Source organism: Pomacea canaliculata, linkage group LG11 (assembly GCF_003073045.1).
Source record: "Pomacea canaliculata isolate SZHN2017 linkage group LG11, ASM307304v1, whole genome shotgun sequence".
NCBI classification, from domain to species: domain Eukaryota; kingdom Metazoa; phylum Mollusca; class Gastropoda; order Architaenioglossa; family Ampullariidae; genus Pomacea; species Pomacea canaliculata.
Window position 1 is genome coordinate 8,087,629 of NC_037600.1, and position 24,195 is coordinate 8,111,823.

The 24,195-nt window shown below is 39.2% G+C and overlaps 3 protein-coding genes across 13 annotated transcripts in view; 1 reads left to right on the plus strand and 2 right to left on the minus strand.

The window, feature by feature from the left end:
- Positions 1-23,510, minus strand: LOC112574888. 7 transcript variants are annotated; one of them, XM_025256239.1, is made up of 12 exons: positions 22,589-22,667; positions 22,048-22,110; positions 21,499-21,613; positions 19,387-19,462; positions 6,121-6,215; positions 5,180-5,242; positions 4,644-4,758; positions 3,455-3,549; positions 2,967-3,119; positions 2,310-2,544; positions 1,712-1,922; positions 1-397 (listed from the first exon to the last, which is right to left on the minus strand). In XM_025256239.1, exons 3-12 carry the CDS (start codon positions 21,595-21,597, stop codon positions 214-216), a joined length of 1,326 nt encoding a protein of 441 aa, XP_025112024.1. In that variant the 5' UTR covers positions 21,598-21,613; positions 22,048-22,110; positions 22,589-22,667; the 3' UTR covers positions 1-213. The 7 variants fall into 7 exon arrangements, with proteins under 7 accessions (XP_025112024.1, XP_025112025.1, XP_025112026.1 ...); XM_025256240.1 differs by lacking the exons at positions 3,455-3,549; positions 4,644-4,758; positions 5,180-5,242; positions 6,121-6,215 and adding exons at positions 15,860-15,954; positions 17,479-17,593; positions 18,013-18,075; positions 18,410-18,504; XM_025256241.1 differs by lacking the exons at positions 4,644-4,758; positions 5,180-5,242; positions 6,121-6,215; positions 19,387-19,462 and adding an exon at positions 23,355-23,510 and having other exon boundaries at positions 22,589-22,683.
- Positions 1-24,195, plus strand: part of LOC112574886 — a 36,404-nt gene that overhangs the window by 3,124 nt on the left and 9,085 nt on the right. The window lies entirely within an intron of this gene.
- On the minus strand, positions 10,767-12,893 carry LOC112574889. The gene is made up of 4 exons (XM_025256247.1): positions 12,467-12,893; positions 12,023-12,117; positions 11,555-11,683; positions 10,767-11,132 (listed from the first exon to the last, which is right to left on the minus strand). Exons 1-4 carry the CDS (start codon positions 12,522-12,524, stop codon positions 10,917-10,919), a joined length of 498 nt encoding a protein of 165 aa, XP_025112032.1. The 5' UTR covers positions 12,525-12,893; the 3' UTR covers positions 10,767-10,916.

Sequence of the window (24,195 nt, forward strand, 5' to 3'; positions counted from 1 at the left end):
AATGAATACGATAATGGAATTTTATTACATGTCGAACTCTTGACATGCTCACAAGTACAGGTACGATTTCTTCAACAGTAACTACATGGACATACAGTGAAGGAGTCAGCAGACGGTCTTATCCACAAAATTTGTGGTGCAAGCTCCCTGACATACTGGTCAAGCAGTATGCATGCCCAATATCTGTACTTGCACTACCGTGATGCACATGCTTTAACCAATGGGAATGAACAAGGTGTCCTGGGCTGGGAGTATGTTCACATTGCACCCGTCCCTGTGGCAGCAAAAGTGGCATGCGAGGTCTGAGGTAACTCCATTGAGGTCAAAGTTGAGGCAGATCGGGTTGTCAGAGGTCTGCTCGTACCACATGGTCCTGCAGATTGTTTCATTGACGCATCTGCGCAGAAAGTATTGTCTTTCTTTAGGGCTAGTGAGCTCATGTTTATCTTGTTTAATTGTCTCTCTATAAATAAGCAGGGCTGTAAAATTACAATAACATTTCGGCTTTAATAGTAATATTAATTATGTAGGTTCGCTTCATAAAATTACTTCAAGCTTTGAATGATGTTTTAAAATTGAAAGATTCATCACTAGGTCCTAGTCAAAACTTGCCCTTTTTTCAAAACATAGTAAGAAATAATTATAAGTAAAAGTAAATTACATCTTAGAAACCCAATGAAGCGTGTATTACAGCACTATCAAAATATTTACCGGAATAATCCTATACTTGCTCTAACCTGTGTATAAATATACTGAAGCAATGTTTTAGAATTACCAGTAAATTTCTGTAATAATGTTTTCAAGAAGCTTAGTCACATGGTTGTACAAAGTACACTCATCAGATTACTCGGTCATAGAAAATGAGTTTTTACAGATAATGCTTTTGTTGTCTGATTTACTTCATGCGTAAAAGGAGCTGAAACTGATAAATATTTTCTAGCAAGCTTTGTTTCCGCTCTCTTTTTAGTGACTCCTAGGGCTTCAAATTTTGGGAGACTATGGGAGAGTACTTTGGTTTGCAAATAGTTCCCAAATAAAATGGTTGTTTCCCTTACCTTTTCATTGGCTAGAGAGCTTCGGGGACCATTAAAAATGTGCGTATGTTCCACGGTGTAAAAGACAAATGGGGACTAGGGACTACGAAGTGTCTTTCACGTGTGTGTGCTTTGGAGGTGGAAAAGAGGTTTTTCAGGCTCACCGTCACCTGGCTCTCCCCAGATTTTTATCATTGATTTCGACAATTGTCAGAACTGATAGGAGTATAACTTCATATCTTATCTAATGTTCTTACTTTTCCTGTCCTAGCCCCTTCCTTTGTTTTATTTTTGTGTGCCCAAGGAAGTTCTTGGCAATCGCATCTGTTTCAGCTACTCTAAACCAGTGGTGGGGTCTTTATTTTCTCCGTGGGCCATTTGGATATTCATATGATCTTTCGCGGGCCACACACAATTATCAACTAAAACATTAGGCTGCTGTATTTGTCCAAACCGTTGTCTTGTGGGCCCGGAGGTTCCCCACCCTTGCTGTAAGCCCTGCGTCCTGCAACATTGGCACGCTGTATGGCTACGTTACATAAAGACTGGCGTTGATAGAAGAGAAGGGCCCGGTTGCACGAGGCGTGGCTAGACACATGCAGTCAGCCAAACGGAGTGAAACCATTACTCCAGCAACTTGCAACCCCTTTGTGCATGCGTCCGCATGGTGCCGTTACCTCTTGTAGATGCTGGTCGTTTTGGCGCTGTCGACCAGCGCGTGCGTCATGCAGTAGGCCCCGCCCCCTGTGCACGGCGTCTGCGTGTCGTCCAGCGTCTCCTCGTCTGTACACGGCACGTTCTTGTCGTAGTCGCCACACTGAACGCATGTTGCTGTCGACGACGCTGCTGTCGTAGTTGTTGTTGTTATTACAGTTGATAGTCCTCCTGCTAAAAAAAAAAAAAAATTCGGCGCCTTTCTCAGAAAACGCTTTAAGGTTTGGTAAATGTCTCACTTTTCTCTTCTTTTTTTACTTTAAGGCTTAAAAAAAGAACAACTTTTGAATTTCTTGTTTTGTGACTTGAACAAATTTTAGTCATTTTCCTTTCTTTTAGAATGAAATATCAGTTTTTGACCTCAGAAATTCCCAGCATTATAAATCATTAACTTTCTTAAGTAAAATTTTATGAGAACCTTTCTTATGCTATCATTATATTATTGCAACGAAAGCATTCAGAAAACTCTTTCAGCCTCCCCCCCACCCCACCCACCCCAAAAAAAGGAGGGGTATAAAAACACACAGGAACATAAACACCAATGCGTGGTCAGCATCTCACCAGTGGAGGGCTGACTGCTAACAGTGGACTGTGCTGGCTGTCCGGTAGATGACGTAGGGGACTGCGCTGGCTGTCCGGTAGATGACACAGTGGACGGTAGGGAGCTCGTCGTGTTTCTGACTTGACTTTCAAAATCCTCGAAACTGGTGGCGCACAGTATGCAGTTGTGTGCGTGGCTGTTGGGGTCGCAGCCTGGGGTGCACTCCTTACTGAGGTCACGACAGGTATCATAGCCCTGTGCCAAGAAGAGAACGCGAAAAGAGGTTTACGCTTCGCTAGCTGTTCATAAGGCCACCTCATCATTTCTCATGTAACTCGTTTCCCGTTTTGTGCGAGGACTGCTCCGATCTTGAGAGCGTAAACGTGTGTTGTGTCGGTAATGTGAAGAACTGCACTGCGTCGATGACGATGATAATAATAACAGCGATGATGATGGTGATGTACAATTTATATGGAGCAAAATCAGACTGATTTGAGATCATGCATTCAGCGCTTGATCCAAAGTGGTGGGTAAGTGATATCATTTTAAGAAATGGTTGCCGAGAAAGCAGTTAATATCTACAAACGTAAGTCTGAGAAAGGAAAGATATTTTGAATTGTTTACATCTGAAACAGGATTTCTAAAATAAAGTTTTAGCTCTGATGCAAGGCGCTTACTATGTGATTCCCATTCCCATTCCCATTCCCATTGGAACGAGTTGAGTGAATCGGCAGGCACTGCATCTGCCATCTCCTGGATTCACCTTCCAAGTGGGAGAAGTGATTGCACTGGCTAGGGAAATCGGCCTGGTGGGTGATCATCTCACAGTACTGAAAAACGTGCATATAAATAGTCTGAGAGAAATTGTGTTCAGAAAACGTTTATTTAAAGCTAGGTACGATGGGCGAAAAAAAAAATTGTAAGATGTATTATCTTGTGGTTGGCGTGAAATAAGATGACAATGAAGGACAAGCATCAGAAGTGGTAGCTGTTTACTTTGATATGTATAAAAAGAAAGAAAATTTATTAATAAACTTAAGTGTAATGATGGAGAGAAAGGAGTAGCTTGATGAATAGGAAAAGTACTGGGGACTTAATAAGAGTTTTATAAAGAGAACATTCAAGGATAGAATGCTAAGGAGAAAAGAATTAAGTCTTCTCTTACCTCATCACTGTCACAGGTCCAGGTGTGACCGAGACAATCGGTCAGGTCAGCAAAATGATCGCCGCATTGGTTTGTGAAACAATGCTTTTCCGGTGCTGGTGTAAGAAAATGTAGAGAAAATGACAGGCGACAGATGTTAGTGTAGAATTTCGTCCACAAAAATCTTAAATGCTAAAGTTGGGTGAAATTTAACAGACTCGGCAGAAAAAAGTACGTGGGAAATAGAAGTAAAGGCGCCTGAAAGTGCGCGACACATTTACCATACATACACACACGCACACACACACAAGCGCACACATATACATATCAAACAATCACATACACGTGTGTGTGTTACTTCACACCTATAGTAAAAAAAGCAAGCACACTGCTAACTGTTCGCAAGTGAACGTATAACCGAAAAATAAGTCGAAGGCAAATGAAAAAATGAAGCATATATGTGATAGCATGAAAACATTTACCTGCTGTATGTGTCTGCACTAGGAAATAAAGTAAGCTAATAAAAACTGTCTTTGACATATTAACGTCTCCGAAACTGCCGCACGTCTGTGGACTAAATCAGCAAGAACGATACTGATAAGCCGAGAAGAATTAACTACTTTTCTTATCTGTCACTTCTACAAAATCATGATAGATCTTTGGTATTAATTTCAGTAGCACCGTTACTTAAGTAGTTTATCGCTTTGTAATATTTTTCAGCCGTCCAACAAGTGTACCAATAGATTACTTACGTGTGCTGTAAACTGATTATAAACTATTCAATTAAGCCTTTGCATGGTAATACTCGAGGCAAGTTGATGTATGGAATTTTGTAAATGGAATTTAAATGGTATCGTGTAGACAACGTTTTTGTCTACAACTGTACACAAAGAGCACGTACAGTACTAAGAACAGTCCAGATAGTCTTAAAGTCATCTAGGGTGAAGAAAGCTGTGTGATAAAGCACACTAGTGAATTTTGCACTTCATTTAACATATCACTTTAAACACATCATTTAATATATCATTATAAACACATCGTTCAACATGTCGCTTGTAACACGTTCTGAAAGTCGCGCCATTTTAAACACGGATATTCAAAGGTCGGAAGGTCGACACGCGACAGTTGTCTTCATCATCTGTTCTCAATCCCCGTTTCTCGCTGTGATGTGTCGTGAGCTGTGTACAGTGTCAGCGACCTACTACACTACCTGCCACCAGTTGTTGCATGCAGGTCTCGTCATTGCAGCAGTAGGTGCAGTCGGCACTGGAGGGCGCCCTGGGGTCACAGCTCTGAGGGTTCTTGGCTTCTTTTTCTATACATTGCTGCGTAAATGCACAAACTTGTAAACCTTCCAGGTCGATAAAAAATTCATGATTTGAGAAAGAATTAATGAAAAGCGAACGAAAGAAAAACAGGAAAACAAAAAATACAATTAGAAAAGACATAAACAATGCATAAAAATAAAGGAAAAATAAAACAGTAATATTCAGGAGGAAATGAAAGAAAAAAGCAGAGAAAAGAAAAAAAGAATGAACACACAATTGAAAAGAAAGAACCGCAGATAGAATTAAAGAAAAGGAGAAAAAAATGCAGGCGATTGAAAGTAAATGGTAGTGGAATGAGGGGGAGAGAAAACCGGTGCGAGAGGAGAGTAAACACCTAAATGAAAGAGAAGAATAATTTACTTACATAATTCTAACTTCCTTGCTACATTGACACAAAATTACCAACATTAATAATTACCAGCAGATGCTCTTGTCCTGTGCATTGAGTACTAACATGGTCGTGGATCCTAACTTCACAGAACTGAAACAGATTTCTGGATCATGATCATGAGTTACGTTTCCCTCAATTACGATGTGTTACCTCCCTTCGTTTCCCCTGAACACATTCTAGGAAAGAAGAATTGATCAGATGGTCCAGCAAGAATTATTTTACATCTATTTCAGTGTACAAACACGACTATTGATAGAAGTAGTCTTCAATGAGAGGGTTTTATAGTTTGTTGTCAGCACATAACAGCTTACTTTGGTGGTGGAAACATGAAGACTGCTTACAAACCATTGGTTGAATAGGCGACACAGTTTCACAGGTAGCGCAAACTTGTCTCACAATATAAAACTTGTTCATATTTGTAAACATAGATGTACACATAAACACTCATGTGTAAATTTGCGTTAAGTTGATTTGGATTGATTATTATTCTGTCTTGCTCTTGTGGTTAGGGTTAGGGGAAAAGTCAGTCATCCTGGACTGATATGTTCTGCTATAAAGATACAAAATACAGACTAGATGCGTCATGTTAATGCTTTTTGGTGTGTACAGGACGTACACGTGTCGGGAATAGATAGATGTCAGAAATTGTAATTTTGAATGACTAAATGATGATAAGATGGTGCTGTCACTTGAGTGGAAATCTTTTTGATCGTGATAGCCAGAACACCATAAAAGCAGATCCGGCTCAAAATGAATTGCTTCTAAGAGAACTTTTTTTGCTTAAATTGTTTGACTTTTAAGCAATTCTTTGAATGAATGTTCACAAATTCCACAAGAAACTTGAGGAAATTAACTGGAATTGCTTTTAAACGAAGAAAACGCCGCCCTCTCCAAGCCTTAAAAAAAAATCCGAGAGAGGAGGAAACGAGTAGAAAAGAAAGAGAAAATTCGAGATGAAGACAGCTGACCTGGTTGCTGTGGCACTGCCATTGTCCAAGGATGCAGTCCTGCAGCAGCATTCCGTGTTGACATTGTGGTAGGTAGCAGGTGTTTTGCAGAGACGCTGCAATTCAAGATATCACTGCACCGTAAAGACAAGAGGGAAATGTTGGAACTTTCCTATTTCTGTGATAGTATGTGCCAGCAATATTTTTCTGTTTATTATTTGTATCTTTAATCCTTATAACTTCTTTCTTTCACAATTTTTATCGCTGCCTCTAGTGTATGCGTTATCACTACGTCGTGAGTCACAGTTCGTGTTGACTGTAATAGGGCTAGAGTATGCCCATACATGGCTGGTGCGCTGACGCACGTCTGGCGTTCTGTGGCCTTACAACAACTCAAAGTTTTGTAAAGTCCAGGTGTCTTTCAGAAATATAAGGTATCTCGAAATTTTATCTGCTGATTCCCTTATCTTTCCGATGTTCTTCGTCTCCAATTTATTTTCAAGCTGTCACAGAGCGATGGCTTATCGGCTTAATAAGTAATGATGAAAAGTATCTTTTTGTGCGATTTAGAGTTTTTTCTATCCCCTACACATTGGATACTCGGGTTTCGAAAAAAAAACCCCAAACAAGAACCGATCAGGGTCATATATGTTCAAGATATATATATTTGTGTGTGTCTTCTCGGGGCTTTTACGCTTAAAAACTCTCCGCTGCCTCTTATGCCTTCCAATGTATCTAAATTAACTTACTACACAAATGGAAGTTTTTAAGCACATGTTCAGTGAAAAGTACTTGGCTAAAATTCTTTAAAGTGCTAGCTTAAGTACATACAAGGTTGTGGAGAATGTAATAATTTTATGATAGCACTTTAAATGAAAACTGATGTCACAGTTTTATAACCAGAATTATAAGTGACAATTTTAGTATTCTTTAAAGTCGTTCTTAGCTAGACAAATATGGACGAACGTAAGAACAAGGCTGGCAGCGATTTTATATGACTGTTATAAATAAAAACTTTTGCCAAATTTAGTCAAACAAGATCGTTTGTATGTGTCAAGGCCTTTACGCTGCAAGAGCAATAAACTTTGATTCTATGATTGAAGAGTTCCCTTCCATATTGAAACCGAAAAACTCTAATAGCTCTTTGACATACCTTGCAGCAGAGATATAAAATACAGCAATGACACGAGAAGGTAACCTTTCATGTTCAAAGGTGTGCGCTTGAGAGCTGGGACAAAAAATTGAATAAGCAGATGATTGGCAATATATATACTTCAACGTATCAAGGTTGGGTGTGTGTGTGGGATGTTGTTGGTGGTGGTGGTGTGTGTTTTATTAAACGATACTTATGTAGGGGTTTGGGGGTTTCTAAAGAACATCCTTTTGTTTGAGTTTCCCCCTACTTTTATTATAAAAGCCATAAACGACAAGTAACAATAAACAATGTATCGTAGTCTGTAGATTTGTAAAATTGTCTTTTCTTTTATCCCATGGTTACGGTTAGCTTGTTCAATGGTCCCGTAAACAATACATGTGCCAAACCACGTACGTTTTTGCAAAGTTTGCGCAAATCTCACCCTACTTTTTTTAAGATACTGACCTTAAAAGGTCACCTTTCATAGAATGAGGTCAACAAAACAGACTTCAGTACAGTGCATGGATGTATTTAAAGTTTGGGCCAATGGGAGAGGCGGGATTAAGACATTACATAGGCTTTTATTTGCACAAGCTTTCGTATCGAGTAACGGAACTACGTTATAGGTCAGTCGATGCTATCAAAAAGAAAGAAGTGAGGCTCGGGTACACTCCGTTGTTCACATGGGGGTGCTGTGTGGGGCGTAGAGTGATAGGGATTTTTTTTTTTTGGGGGGGGGGCATCAGTTTGTGTCAACAACAGGAGTTTGGTTGTGTACTGTTGATGACCTTCCTTTGAGGCCGTTAAGGGACCTGATGATAGGGGTATTATTTGAGGTGGTTTTTTTTTTTGTTTTTGGTTTTTTTTTTTTTTTTTTTTTTTTTTTTTTGTTGCGTCAGTTAAAATGTGTTCCACTCTGGTATGGAGACGACAGAAACAAAGTTACGCTACCATATATATTCATAGCTCCCTCTGATACGCCTTTTCTCACTATCTCTCTTGTCCATTGTCCTTCGCTGTCTGTATTGCCCTCTGTCACTTTCTCAACTCCTTTCTCTCTCCCCTCTCTTCGTTCAGTGTCATAGTTCTCTAATAATTTCTGTAGATTGGTTTAGTGACATGATAGGCAAAAGAGTAGGCGCTTCACTGGGAATTCAGGTTTGATTTTATTGTGTTCAAAAATGGATTTGTCTGTCTTTCCTGATCGTATCCATACTCACTTTGGACAAATTACCGCATCAAAATTCTGTGCCATAAATTTCGGATTATAAGCTGCGATTTGTCCCCAGTTTTAAAACCTTGCGGCTCAACGATGTGGCTTGTTTGCGAATTGTTCATGCCGAAAACGAGACAAAACGCTTACGATGCAGCCTCCAAGTTGAAGGCGATCGGCCTGGCCATTGAAAAAGGCAATCAAGCCGCTCCACAAAAGCTTGGAATAAATGAATAGATGATACGATATTGGAGGAAGCAGCGCCGAGAAAAATCGTGTCACAAGAAAACGAGAAAAGCTTATAGAGGAAATAAGTGTAGATGTCATGAATCAGAGAACAACATCGAAGCCTGGATCAGCATCTATAGAGCAAATGGCCAAGGCGTTTCCACTGCATGGGACTGTAATGACAGAGTGCTAAGGCAAACGAACGGCGGCTCACGTCACTCAATCCCCTCTTTCTCCACCCCAGGGAGTTAGGTGTTATAGGTTTTAGTAGGGTAGGTATAGAATAGAAATGATGTTAATAGTAATAAAGTTGATATATATAGCACTTTACTCCACCATCAACGGCAGGCTCAGAGTGCTTTAAAAAAATAAAATAAAGAAAGAAAAGCACACAGACATTAATAATGAACGTTGATCTTAAAAAAAGAAGATTATTTCGTGTCCACGTTGCTTAGCCACTCTGTTAAATAACGCCATCAGTACACATGCAGTCTGAAGCCTTGCCATTGCTTTAAATCTTTGGTAAGTCAATAAAGTTCTGCTTTTAAAAAGTAGCTGAGTTAATACGATTTTATTTTATGGAAACTCAACAATCACTGGAATAAGGTTGTAAAAATTCACGGTCACTAATGACACAAATTCGTTTGCGATGACCTGCACGATGTGTGCGAACACGTGGGAGCCGATATCAACATTTCTGATGGCGGCAACAACAGGATCAAGCGCGATCGGTGGCAGAGACAGAAGCTGATTTCGTGTGTTAGAGAGATGTTGCAGAAGCTGATTTCGTGCATTACTCGTGTCAACAGAATGTATTCGTCTAGGGTAAAGAACGCATCAAATTTTTATTCGTCGACGCTAAACGATAGAAAACGCTCTTCTCCTTCCTCTCTGCTACACCTCCGTATTTCGCTTTTTAACACCGGTCTGTCTCATCAACCAGCAAGCACAGAAGAGAACTGCTATCGTCGAGTTCATCAGTGACAATGATCTGGACATTGCGTTATCGACTGAAACGTGGCTCAGAGATCGTGGTGGTGAGAGTGTGTGTATCTGACCAGTTTTCTGCAGTATACAGTCATTACCACATGCCAGTCGTGGAGGTGGGATTAATGTGATATTTAAAATATCTCTCATGAGTCACTTTGCATTGTGCTCTGATCTCCCTTTTGTACACCCGTTATTTCAATTTGTTAATGCAATACTTTCGTTGCCAGGCAGAGAAGTTCATCTTATTTGTTTATTTAGACTACTACCCAACATCACAAATTGACGGACATGTTTCTGTCAGAATTTCATGATCTGCTTGACCACTGCAACAAGCTCAGTGGCATACCTGTGATCGTAGGTGACTTTAATGTCCATTTTGATGAAAATAACATATATACAAAAAGGATCACGGACCTGCTGGATATCTTCCAGTTCACCCAGTTAGTCTCCATGACAGTCTGCTTATCACCCTTGTTATAGGACTGACGCTGCCTGCTTAAGGTGACAAACGACATTTTGTCTGGTCTGGATAGAGGTGACATCTCATCTCACCGTGTTATACCTGTCTGCTGCCTTTCATACTATAGACCACACTGCTCTCATTCATAGACTCAGCACTGTCTGTGACATCTCAGACTCCCCACTCTACTGGTTTCAGTCATATCTCTCAGATAGGACTCAGTCAGTTATAGTTGATGGCTGCGTGTCTCTATGGCTACCAGTCTCTATATGATCAGGAGTTGCATAATGTTTTGTCCTTTATATCATGTACATGAAGCCACTTGCTGCTTACTACTCTAATTCAATCTCACTCTATATCTGATCATTCCTTTGCTGACGACACTCAGCTGCATAGCAGCTGTTCTCCTTCTCATGCACACACTGCTATCCAGAGCATCCAACATTTCTGATTTTAGACAATGGATGACGTACAACAAGTTAAAGCTAAATGACGAAAAAATAAAAAATCCAGAAGCTTTAAAGTTTTCAAAGCGTAAAGCCAGAGTTTACATTTGTACACAAAAAGCACAGCACAAAGAGCAGTCCAGACAGTCTGAAAGTCATCTAGGACGAAGAAGGTTGTGTAACAAAGCACAGTAAGGATTTTTGCACTTTATTTAACGCATCATTCTAAACACACCTTTAAACACGGATATTCAAAGGTCGAAAGGTCGACACGCGACAGTTGTCTTCATCAGCTGTTCTCCATCCCCGTTTCTCGCTGTGATGTGTCGTGAGCTGTGTACAGTGTCAGCGACCTACTATACTGCTACCAGCCTGTGTCGTGTTAGGCTGTGCTGGCTGTCCGGTAGATGACACAGTGGACAGCAGGGTGCTCGTCGTGTTTCTGACTCGACTTTCAAAGTCTTCGAAACTGGTGGCGCACAGTATGCAGCTGTGTGCGTGGCTGTTGGGGTCGCAGCCTGGGGTGCACTCGTTACTGAGGTAACGACAGGTATCCAAGCCCTGTGCCAAGAAGAAAACGCGAAAAGCTGTTCATAAGGCCACCTCATCATTTCTCATGTAACTCGTTTCCCGTTTTGTGCGAGGACTGCTCCGATCGTGAGAGCGTAAACGTGTGTTGTGTCGGTAATGTGAAGAACTGCACTGCGTCGATAACGACGACAACGATGATGATGATAATAAAAGTAACAGCGATGATGATGGTGATGTACAATTTATATGAAGTTAAATCAGACTGATAAGAGATCATGCATTCAGCGCTTGATCCAAAGTGGTGGGTAAGTGATATCATTTTAAGAAATGATTGCCGAGAAAGCAGTTAGTATCTACAAACGTAAGTCTGAGAAAGGAAAGATATTTTGAATTGTTTACATCTGAAAGAGGATTGCTAAAATAAAGTTTAAGTTCTGATGCAAGGCGCTTACTATGTGATTCCCATTGGAATGAGTTGCTTGAATCGGCTGGCACTGCATCTGCCATCTCCTGGATTCACCTTCCAAGGCAGGGAAGCGATTGCATTGGAAATCGGCCTGGTGGGTGATCATCTCACAGTACTGAAAGACGTGCATATAAATAGTCTGAGAGAAATGGTGTTCAGTAAACTTTTATTTAATGCTAGGTACGCTGGGCGAAAAAAAAAATTGTAATATTATCTTGTGGTTGGCGTGAAATAAGCTGAAAATGAAGGACAAGCATCAGAAGTGGTAGCTGTTGACTTTGATATGTATTCAACAGAAAGAAAATTTATCAATAAACCTAAGTGTAATGATGGAGAGAAAGGAGTAACTTGATGAATAGGAAAAGTACTTACACCTGGGGACTTAATAAGAGTTTTATAAAGAGATCATTCAAGGATAGAATGCTAAGAAGAAAAGAATTAAGTCTTCTCTTACCTCATCACTGTCACAGTTCCAGGTGTGACCGAGACAATCGGTCAAGTTAGCAAAATGATCGCCACATTGGTTATTGAAACAGTGCCTCTCCGGTGCTGGTGTAAGAAAATGTAGGGAAAATTACAGGAGACAGATGTTAGTGAAGGATTTCGTCCACAAAAATCTTAAATGCTAAAGTTGGGTGAAATTAAACAGACTCGGCAGAAAAATGTACGTGGGTAATAGAAGTAAAGGTGCATGAAGGTGTGCGACACGTTTACCATACACACAAGCGCGCACATATACCTATCAAACAATCACTTACACGTGTGTGTGTGTGTTCACACCTATAGTAAAAGAAGCAAGCGCACTGCTAACTGTTCGCAAGTGGAACATATAACCGAAAATTAAGTCGTAGGCAAATTAAAAAATTAAGCATCTATGTTATAGCACGAAAACATTTACCTGCTGTATGTGTCTGCACTAGGAAATAAAGTAAGCTAATAAAAACTGTCTTTGACATATTCACTTCTCCGAAACTGCCGCACGTCTGTGGACTAAATCAGCAAGAACGATACTGATAAGCCGAGAAGAATTAACTACTTTTCTTATCTGTTACTTCTAAAAAATCATGATAGATCTTTGGTATTAATTTCAATTACAAAAAAGCACCGTTGCTTAAATAGTTTATCATTTCTTATATTTTTCTGCCGTCCAGCATGTGTAACAATAGATTACTTGTCTTACGTGTGCTGTAAACTCCTTCTTAACTATTTAATGAAGCGTTTGCATGGTAATACTCGAAGCAAGTTGATGTATGGAATTTGGTAAATCGAATTTAAATGATATCGTATAGACAACGTTTTTGTATACAACTTTCGTGTGACAAAATGACACATGCAGTGGGAAAGACAACAGGGCAAGTTCAAGACTGAGAAAGCAAAGCGCCGGCAGTTTTTATGTGGGCGATCTGATTTCCAAAATGTGGAGAAAATAACCAGGAACACATATATCTGCTCATTGCATTTTCGTGGTAGAAAAGGCCCAACATCTGAGAGCGACGAACCAATAGTAGCGACGCTTACAGACGAGGAAACAAAAGCGACAGGGAGGTAACAGGAAGGTAGGCTCCAGCGCAACAGGCTACCAACCTGCACATTAACAATGGGACAAATGAGAAGAAAACTGGTCCATCTAGGCGTTTTACCCCAAAAGAGGAACTGTTCATTACACTACACGATAGAAAACGCTCTTCTCCTTCCTCTCTGCTAAGACCTATTAGACCTCCGTATTGCGCTTTTTAACACCGGTCTGTCTCATCAACCAGCAAGCACAGAAGATAACTGCTATCGTCGAGTTCATCAGTGACAGTGATCTGGACATTGCATTATCGACTGAAACGTGGCTCAGAGACCGTGGTGGTGAGAGTGTGTTGATCTGACCAGTTTTCTGCAGTATACAGTCATTACCACATGCCAGTCGTGGAGGTGGGATTAATGTGATATTTAAAATATCTCTCATGAGTCACTTTGCATTGTGCTCTGATGGTATTAATTTCCGGTGCTGGTGCTGATGATGATTTTGTACACCCGTTATTTGAATTTGTTAATGCACGACTTTCGTCGCCAGGCAGAGAAGTTCATCTTATGTGTTTATTTAGACTACTACCCAACATCATAAACAAATTGACGGACAACATGTTTCTGTCAGAATTTCATGATCTGCTTGACCACTGCAACAAGCTCAGTGGCATACTGATCGTAGGTGGTTTTAATGTCCATTTTGATGAAAATAACATATATACAAAAAGGATCACGGACCTGCTGGACATCTTCCAGCTCACCCAGTTAGTCTCCATGACAGTCTGCTTATCACCATTTTTATAGGACTGACGCTGCCTGCTTAAGGTGACAAACGACATTTTGTCTGCTCTGGATAGAGGTGACATCTCATTTCTCACCGTGTTATACCTGTCTGCTACTTTGATACTATAGACCACACTACTCTCATTCATAGACTCAGTACTGTCTATGACATCTCAGGCTCCCCACTCGACTGGTTTCAGTCATATCTCTCAGATAGTCAGTTATAGTTGATGGCTGCGTGTCTCTATGGCTACCAGTCTCTATATGCTCAGGAGTCGCCCAATGTTTTGTACTTGGTCCCATCCTTTATATCATGTACATGAAGCCACTTACTGCTTACTACTCTAATTCAATCTCACTCTATATCTGATCATTCCTTTGCATAGCAGCTGTTCTTCTCATGCACACACTGCTATCCAGAGCATCCAGCACTTTATTTCTGATATTAGACAATGGATGACCCACAACAAGTTAGAGCTCAATGATGAAAAAAAAAAAAAACCCCAGAAGTTTTAAATTTTTCAAAGTGTAAAGCCAGGGTTTACTTTTGTACACAAAGAGCACAGCACTAAGAGCAGTACAGACAGTCTTAAAGTTATCTAGGACGAAGAAGGTTGTGTAACAAAGCACAGTAATGATTTTTGCACTTTATTTAACACATCATTCTAAACACATCGTTTAACATGTCGCTTGTAACACGTTCTGAAAGTCGCGCCATTTTAAAACAGATATTCAAAGGTCGAAAGGTCGACACGCGACAATTGTCTTCATCATCTGTTCTCCATCCCCGTTTCTCGCTGTGATGTGTCGTGAGCTGTGTACAGTGTCAGCGACCTACTATACTGCTACCAGCCTGTGTCGTGCTAGGCTGTGCTGGCTGTCCGGTAGATGGCACAGTGGACAGCAGGGTGCTCGTCGTGTTTCTGACTCTTCTTTCAAAGTTGTCTAAACTGGTGGCACACAGTATGCAGCTGTGTGCGTAGCTGTGGGGGTCGCAGCCTGGGGTGCATTCGTTACTGAGTTCAAGACAGGTATCCAAGCTCTGTGCCAAGAAGAGAACGCGAAAGAGGTTTACGCTTCGCTAGCTGTTCATAAGGCCACCTCATCATTTCTCATGAAACTCGTTTCGCCTTTTGTGCGAGGACTGCTCCGATCTTGAGAGCGTAAACGTGTGTTGTGTCGGTAATGTGAAGAACTGCACTGCGTCGACGACGACGATGACGATGACGATGATGATGATGATGATGATGATGATGATGATGATGATGATGATGATGATATAAAAATAACAGCGATGATGATGGTGATGTACAATTTATATGGAACAAAATCATACTGATATGAGATCATGCATTCAGCGCTTGATCCAAAGTCGTGGGTAAGTGATATCATTTTAAGAAATGGTTGCCGTGAAAGCAGTTAGTATCTGCAAACGTAAGTCTCAGAAAGGAAAGATATTTTGAATTGTTTACATCTGAAACAGGATTGCTAAAATAAAGTTTAAGTTCTGATGCAAGGCGCTTACTCTGTAATTCCCATTGGAATGAGTTGAGTGAATCGGCTGGCACTGCATCTGCCATCTCCTGGATTCACCCTCCAAGCCGGATATATGGATGCATTCGCTAGGGAAATCGGCCTGGTGGGTGATCATCTCACAGTACTGAAAGACGTGCATATAAATAGTCTGAGAGAAATTGTGTTCAGTAAACTTTTATTTAATGCTAGGTACGCTGGGCGAAAAAAAAAATTGTAATATTATCTTGTTGTTGGCGTGAAATAAGATGAAAATGAAGGACAAGCATAAGAAGTGGTAGCTGTTCACTTTGATATGTATAAAAAGCAAGAAAATTTATTAATAAACTTAAGTGTAATGATAGAGAGATAGAAGTAACTTGATAAATAGGAAAAGTACTTACACCTGGGGACTTAAGTTTTATAAAGAGATCATTCAAGGATAGAATGCTAAGAAGAACAGAATTAAGTCTTCTCTTACCTCATCACTGTCACAGTTCCAGGTGTGACCGAGACAATCGGTCAAGTCAACAAAATGATCGCCGCATTGGTTTGTGAAACAGTGCTTTACTGGTGCTGGTGTAAGAAAATGTAGGGAAAATGACAGGCGACAGATGTTAGTGAAGGATTTCGTCCACAAAAATCTTAAATGCTAAAGTTGGATTAAATTAAACAGACTCGGCAGAAAAAAGTACGTGGGAAATAGAAGTAAATGCGCATGAAGCGGTGTGACACGTTTACCACACACACACACAAGGGCGCACATATACATATCAAACAATCACATACACGTGTGTGTGTTTGTTGACACCTATAGTAAAAGAAGCAAGCACACTGCTAACTGTTCGCAAGTGGAACATATAACCGAAATATAAGTCGAAGGCAAATGAAAAAATGAAGCATCTATGTTATAGCATGAAAACATTTACCTGCTGTATGTGTCTGCACTAGGAAATAAAGTAAGCTAATAAAAACTGTCTTTGACATATTAACTTCTCCGAAACTGCCGCACGTCTGTGGACTGAATCAGCAAGAACGATACTGATAAGCCGAGAAGAATTAACTACTTTTCTTATCTGTCACTTCTACAAAAGCATGATAGATCTTTGGTATTAATTTCAGTAGCACCGTAGTTTATCGGTTTCTAACAGTATTCGATAGATCTTTGGTATTAATTTCAATTACAAAAAAGCACCGTTGCTTAAATAGTTTATCATTTCTAATATTTTTCTGCCGTCCAATAAATGTATCAATAGATTACTTATGTGTGCAGTAAACTGCTTCTTAACTATTTAATTAAGCCTTTGCATGGTAATACTCGAGGCAACTTGATGTCTGAAATTTTGTAAATCGAATTTAAATGGTATCGTATCGACAATGTTTTTGTATACAACTGTACACAAAGAGCACAGTACTAAGAACAATCTAGACAGTCTTAAAGTCATCTATGACAGAGATGGCGAACCTTTTTCAGTCCGAGTGCCAATTATTTCTATTTCAAAGCAATAAAAATTGCTGCGTGCCAAGTCGGTCTACTTAATGACGCCGCTATAGAAACGAAGTGCTACAGCCAGTAACCAGTAAGTTTGCTGCGTGGAAAAAATAAAGCTGCTTAGTATAAAATTATAAATTATAAAATAATGATTTGTCTTGTTCAAAATTTATTATGCGCTATGACGCTATGTCATATGATACCCAAGTTAATAAAAGTAATATGAAAAAATTATGTGGAATATGATCCAACATCACTTCTTTAATATTATTTACAGTTTTCTGAAAAAATTGAAGGCTATTACTTATGATAATTTGAAATTTTAAAAAATCCATCAGCGTCGTCGCGTGCCATAGGTTCGCCATCCCTGATCTATGACGAAGAAAGGTGTATGACAAAGCACAGTAGTGAATTTTGCACTTCATTTAACGTATCATTCTAAACACATCTTTAATATGTGATTATAAACACATCGCTTAACGTATCACGGATATTCAAAGGTCGAAAGGTCGACACGCGACAGTTGTCTTCATCATCTGTTCTCCATCCCCGTTTCCCGCTACGATGTGTCGTGAGCTGTGTACAGTGTCAGCGACCTACTACACTACCTGTCACCAGTTGTTGCATGCAGGTCTCGTCATTGCAGCAGTAGGTGCAGTCGGCACTGGAGGGCGCCATGGGGTCACAGCTATGTGCGTTTGTGGCTTGTTTTGCTATACATTGCTGTGTAAATTCACAAACTTGTAAACCTTCAAGGTCGATAGATAATTAAAATTTTAGAAAGAATCAATGAAAAGCGAACGAAAGAAAAACAGGAAAACAAACAATACAGGTAGAAAAGACAGAAACAATGCACAAAAATAAAGGAAAAAGAAAACAGTAATATAGAGGAGGAAACGAAAGAAAAAAGCAGATAAAAGAAAGAAAAGAATGAACACTCAATTGAAAAGAAAGAACCGCAGATGGAATTAAAGAAAAAGAGAAAAAAATACAGTCGAAAGAAAGTAAATTGTAGTGGAATGAAGGCAAGAAAACCGGAGTGAGAGGAGAGTAAACACAAAAATAAAAGAGAAGAATAATTTACTTACATCATTCTAACTTCCTTACTACATTGACACAAAGTTACAAATATTAATAATTACCAGCAGATGCTCTTGTCCTGTGCATTGAGTGCTAACATGGTCGTGGATCCTTACTTCACAGAACTGAAACAGATTTCTGGATCATGACTGAAATACTTTGATCTCGAACGACATTTTTATTAAAGTTATAAGATAACTCTGTCCTGAGTTACGTTTCCCTCGATTACGGTCTTAGTTACCTCCCTTACCAAAATGAATTGGTTCTAAGAAAACTTCTTTTGCTTAAATTGTTTGACTTTTAAACAATGCTTTGAATGAATGTTCACAAATCCCACAAGAAACTTGAGGATATTAACTGTAATTGGTATTTAACGAAGAAAACGCCGGCCTTAAAAAAAAAATATCCAAAATAGGAGGAAACTTGAGGAAAAAATATTTCGAACTGAAGACTGCTGACCTCATTGCTGCGGCACTGCCATTGTCCAAGGATGCAGTCCTGCAGCAGCATTCCATGTTGACATTGTGGTAGGTAGCAAGTGTTTTGCAGAGACGCTGCAATTCAAGACATGACTGCACCGTAAAGACAAGAGGGAAATGTTGGAACTTTCTTATTTCTGTGATAGTATGTGCCAGCAATATTTTTTTCTGTTTATTAATTGTATAGTTACTCCTTACAACTTCTTTCTTTCACAATTGTTATCGCTGCCTCTAGTGTATGCGTTATCACTGCGTCGTGAGTCACAGTTCGTGTTTACTGTAATAGGGCTAGAGTATGCCCATACATGGCTGGTGCGCTGACGCACATCTGGAGTTCTGTGGCCTTACAACAACTTAGAGTTTTGTAAAGTCGTTCAGAAATATAGGATATCTCGAAATTTTCTCTGCTATCTGATTCCCTTGTCTTTCCTATGTTCTTCGTCTCCAATTTATTTCCAAGCTGTCACACAGCGATGGTTTATCGGCTTAATTGACAAAATTGTCATTTTATGCGATTTAGAGTTTTTTCTATCCCCCTACACATTGGATATTCGGGTTTCCTCTTTTACTTTACTTTATCGTCTCGAAAAAAACCCCGATCAGGGTCTCACATGTTTCAGTTTTGTTTTTTTTTTTGAACACGTGTCAATAAACCAATTTGGTACTTTGACCATTGATCTTCTCGATACTTTTTTAATTCCAAACATATGGAGAAGCTAAGCCAGCCTGCAAATGCTCGTAGGCTGATGGTGGGCCCCACAACCGGTAGCCATCTTCTACATGAGCTTAATATGTATTTACATTAGCTCTGTAACCAAACAAATACAATTACTCAAACAAGATGGTTTGTATGTGTCAAGGCCTTTACGCTGCAAGAGCAATAAACTTTGATTCTATGCTTGAAGAGTTCCCTTCCATATTGAAACAAAAAAAAACTGGAATAGCTCTTTGACATACCTTTCAGCAGAGATATAAAATACAGCAATGACACGAGTAGGTAACCTTTCATGTTCAAAGGTGTGCCGCTTGAAAGCTGGGACAAAAACGTGAATTAGCAGATGATTGGCAATATATATATACTTCAACGTATAAAGGTTGGGTGGGCTGGTGGTAGACAGTAAAAAATACATGTGCCAAACCACTTATAGTTTCGCAAAGTTTGCGCGAATCTCTCCCTTCTGTTTTCAAGACACTGACCTTAAAAGGTCACCTTTCATAGAAGGAGGTCAACAAAGCAGACTTCAGTACAATGTATGGATGTATTTAAGGTTTGGGCCAATGGGAGAGTCGGGATTAAGACATTACATAGGTTTTTATTTTTATTTGCTCAAGCTTTCTTATCGAGTAACGGAGCTACGTTATAAGTCGATCTTGTCAAACAGGGTTTATTATGTAGACTTATGACTATACTACTGTCACAAAAGTCCGCTTAGTTTTGAATTGTAATGAAGCTGACTTGGTAATTTAAATTTGAAATTCACGGTACAGATTTATTTTAGGCCTTAGTCTGCCTTACTTTTTTTTTAGTAAAGTGATCCGCGGTCCGAAATACTTTTTGAGAATTACTGCGGTATTAGCAATATCGCGGCGTCTTGATTTGTGGGTTTTGTCTAGGAATTGATATTGCATATTTTGTTTGGCATAGTCGTGTTTATGTTTTATTCTAATTTTGGATAGGTAGAGACGTTATAAACAAAATTCATACATGTATACATAGAAGTCTGAAAATCATTTTTTTTATATTGGTACTTGTATTTGAGATTGGAAACGAGGCTGCGTCTGACAGGTTGAGTCGCTTTGTTCTCCGGCGATTGTTTATGTTTTCTTGCTCATCTTCTCTGTTTATTAGCATTGTAGGGTTTTACATTGCATGTAGAATTTTTGTTTCTCTTTTGTTTTTTATTTACCACTGGTAATCGTCCTGTTTTTCTGTATGTTGCCGATATTACTTTAACGGCTGCCATTCTTCACCGTTATGTAGATTTAGATCTAATTCTCGCTGATCGTTTTGTTTTCTCGTCTCTGAAACTTGGCCTAACTTTACATCCTCGTCATTTCCAATGTTTTTATTGTTTTTGTCTTACTGTACGTTTTGTATAGCCTTTCTGCATTTCATTTCAGTCTTGTTTAGTCGTGTTTCCATCAGAAACTCCTGAACAGTTCTGCTTGACCCTGTGATCGCGCTGTGTAGTGACGATCTTCTAGTCTGTCCACACTCCTGCCCGAAGATATTAGTGAAGGAATCTTAAATGCTAATGTTGGATGAAATTTAACTGACTGTCGGCAGAAAATTAAGTCGAAGGCAAATAAAAAAATTAAGCATACATGTACATGTATATGTTATAGCACGAAAACATTTACCTGCTGTATGTGTCTGCGCTAGGAAATAAAGTAAGCTAATAAAAACTGTCTTTGACATATTAACTTCTCCGAAACTGCCGCACGTCTGTGGACTAAATCAGCAAGAACAATACTGATAAGCCGAGAAGAATTAACTACTTTTCTTACCTCCCACTTCTACAAAAACATGATAGATCTTTGGTATTAATTTCAGTAGCACCGTTACTTAAGTAGTTTATCGCTTTTTAATATTTTTCTGCCGTCCAACAAGTGTACCAATAGATTACTTACGTGTACTGTAAACTGCTTATAAACTATTTAATAACGCCTTTGCATGGTAATAATTGAGACAAGTTGATGTCCGGAACTTGGTAAATCGAATTTAAATGGTATCGTATAGACAACGTTTTTGTATACAACTGTACACAAAGAACACAGTACTAAGAACAGTCCAGACAGTCTTAAAGTCATCTAGGATAAAGCACACTAATGATTTTTGCACTTCATTTAACACATCACTCTAAACACATTATTTAATATATCATTATTTAACACATCGTTTAACATGTCGCTTGTAACGGGTTCTGAAAGTCGCGCCATTTTAAACACGGATATTCAAAGGTCGAAAGGTCGACACGCGACAATTCTCTTCATCATCTGTTTTCCATCCCCGTTTCTCGCTGTGATGTGTCGTGAGCTGTGTACAGTGTCAGCGACCTACTACACTACCTGCCGCCAGTTGTTGCATGCAGGTCTCGTCATTGCAGCAGTAGGTGCAGTCGGCACTGGAGGGCGTCCTGGGGTCACAGGTGGGACGGTTGTTGGCATTTTTGTCTAGACATTGCTGCGTAAATGCACAAACTTGTAAACCTTACAGGTCGATAAATAATTAATGATTTGAGAAATAATTAATGAAAAGCGAACGAAAGAAAGAGAGGAAAACAAAATACGAGTAGAAAAGACAGAAAAATGCACAAAAATAAAGAAAAATAAATCAGAAATAATTATAGATAAATAGAGAAGGAGGAAATGAAAGGGGAAAAAAAAGCAGATGAAAGAAAAGAAAGAAAGAAAACACAATTGAAAAGAAAGAACCGCAGATGGAATTAAAAGGAGAAAAAATACAGGCTAAAGAAAGTAAATTGTAGTGGAATGAGGGGGAGAAAAAACCGGAGTGAGGGGAGAGTAAACACCTAAATGAAAGAGAAGAATAATTTACTTTCATCATTCTAACTTCCTTACGACATTGACACAAAGTTACTAATATTAAATAATTACCGGCAGATGCTCTTGTCCCATGCATTCAGTACTAACATGCTCGTGGATCCTAACTTCACAGAACTGAAACAGATTTCTGGGTCATGACTGAAATAATTTGATCTCGAACGGCATTTTCACAAAAGTTATAAGATAACTCTGTCTTGAGTTGCGTTTCCCTCGATTACGGTCTAAGTTACCTCCCTTCATTCTCCCTGAACAAAACATAGGAAAGAAGAATTGATCAGATGGTCCAGCAAGAATTATTTTACAGCTGTTTCTTTTTGATCGTGATAGCCAGAACATCATAAAAGCAGACCCTACACAAAATTAATTGGTTCTAAGAGAACTTCTTTTGCTTAAATCGTTTGACTTTTAAACATTTCTTTGAATGAATGTTCACAAATCCCACAAGAAACTTGAGGATATTAACTGTAATTGCTTTTAAACGAAGCAAAAGCCGCCCTCTCCAAGCCTTGAAAAAAAAAAAAAAAAAAGAAAATCTGAGAGATGAGGAAAAGAGGGAACTTCATAAAAAAAAATCGAGATAAAGACAGCTGACCTCCGTGGTTTGGCACTGCCATTGTCCATGGATGCAGTCCTGCAGTGGCATTCCGTGTTGACATTCTGATAAGTAGCAAGCGTTTTGCAGAGACGCTGCAATTTAAGATATCACTGCACCGTAAAGACAAGAGGAAAATGCCGTAACTTTCTGATTTCTGTGATAATATGTGGCAGCAATATTTTGTGTGTGTGCTTGTTAATTGTATCTTTATTCCATACAACATTTTTTTTTCTTCCACGATTGTTTATCGCTGCCTCTAGTGTATGCGTTATCACTGCGTCGTGAGTCACAGTTCGTGTTGACTGTAATAGGGCTGACGCACGTCTGGCGTTATGTTACCTTACTACAACTCAAAGTTTTGTAAAGTCCATGTGTCTTTCAGAATTATAAGATATAGTAATTTTCTCTATCGGATTCTTTATCTTTCCGATGTTTTTTGTCTCTAGTTTATTTCCAAGCTGTCACAGAGCGATGGCATATCGGCTTAGGTGATAAAATTATCATTTTGTGCGATTTAGAGTTTTGTCTATCCCCCCTACACATTGGATACTCGGTTTCCTCCTTTACTTTGTCTCGAAAAAAAAAACCCCGATCAGAGTCTTGCATGACTGTTATAAATAAAAACTTTTGCCAAATTTAGTGAAACAAGATCGTTTGTTTGTGTCAAGGCCTTTACGCTGCAAGAGCAATAAACTTTGGTTCTATGCTTGAAGAGTTCCCTTCCATATTGAAATCGAAAATCTCGAATAGCTCTTTGACATACCTTGCAGCAGAGATATAAAATACAGCAATGACACGAGTAGGTAACCTTTCATGTTCAAAGGTGTGCCGCTTGAAAGCTGGGACAAAAACGTGAATTAGCAGATGATTGGCAATATATATGCTTCAACTTATAAATGTGGGGGGGGGGGGATGCTGGTGGTAGACAGTAAACAAACAATACATGTACCAAACCACTTTTATTTTTGCAAAGTTTGCGTGAATCTCTCCCTTCTGTTTTGAAGACACTGACCTTAAAAGGTCACCTTTCATAGAAGGAGGTCAACAAAGCAGACTTCAGTACAATGTATGGATGTATTTAAGATTTGGGCCAATGGGATAGGCGGGATTAAGACATTACATATGCTTTTATTTTTATTTGCTCAAGCTTTCTTATCGAGTAACGGAGCTACATTATAAGTCGATCTTGTCAAACAGGGTACATTATGTAGACTTATGACTATACTACTGTCACAAAAATCCATTTAGTTTTGAATTGTAATGAAACTGATTTGGAAATTTAAATTTGAAACTCACTGTACAGATTTATTTTAGGCCTTGGTCTGCCTTACTTTTTTTTTAGTAAAGTGATCCGCGGTCCGAAATACTTTTTGAGAATTACTGCGGTATTAGCAATATCGTGGCGTCTTGATTTGTGGGTTTTGTCAAGGAATTGATATTGCAGATTTTGTTTGGCATAGTCGTGTTTATGTTTTATTCTAATTTTGGATAGGTAGAGACGTTATAAACAAAAATTCATATATGTATACATAGAAGTCTGGAAATCATTTTTTTTTATATTGGTACTTGTATTTGAGATTGGAAACGAGGCTGCGTCTGACAGG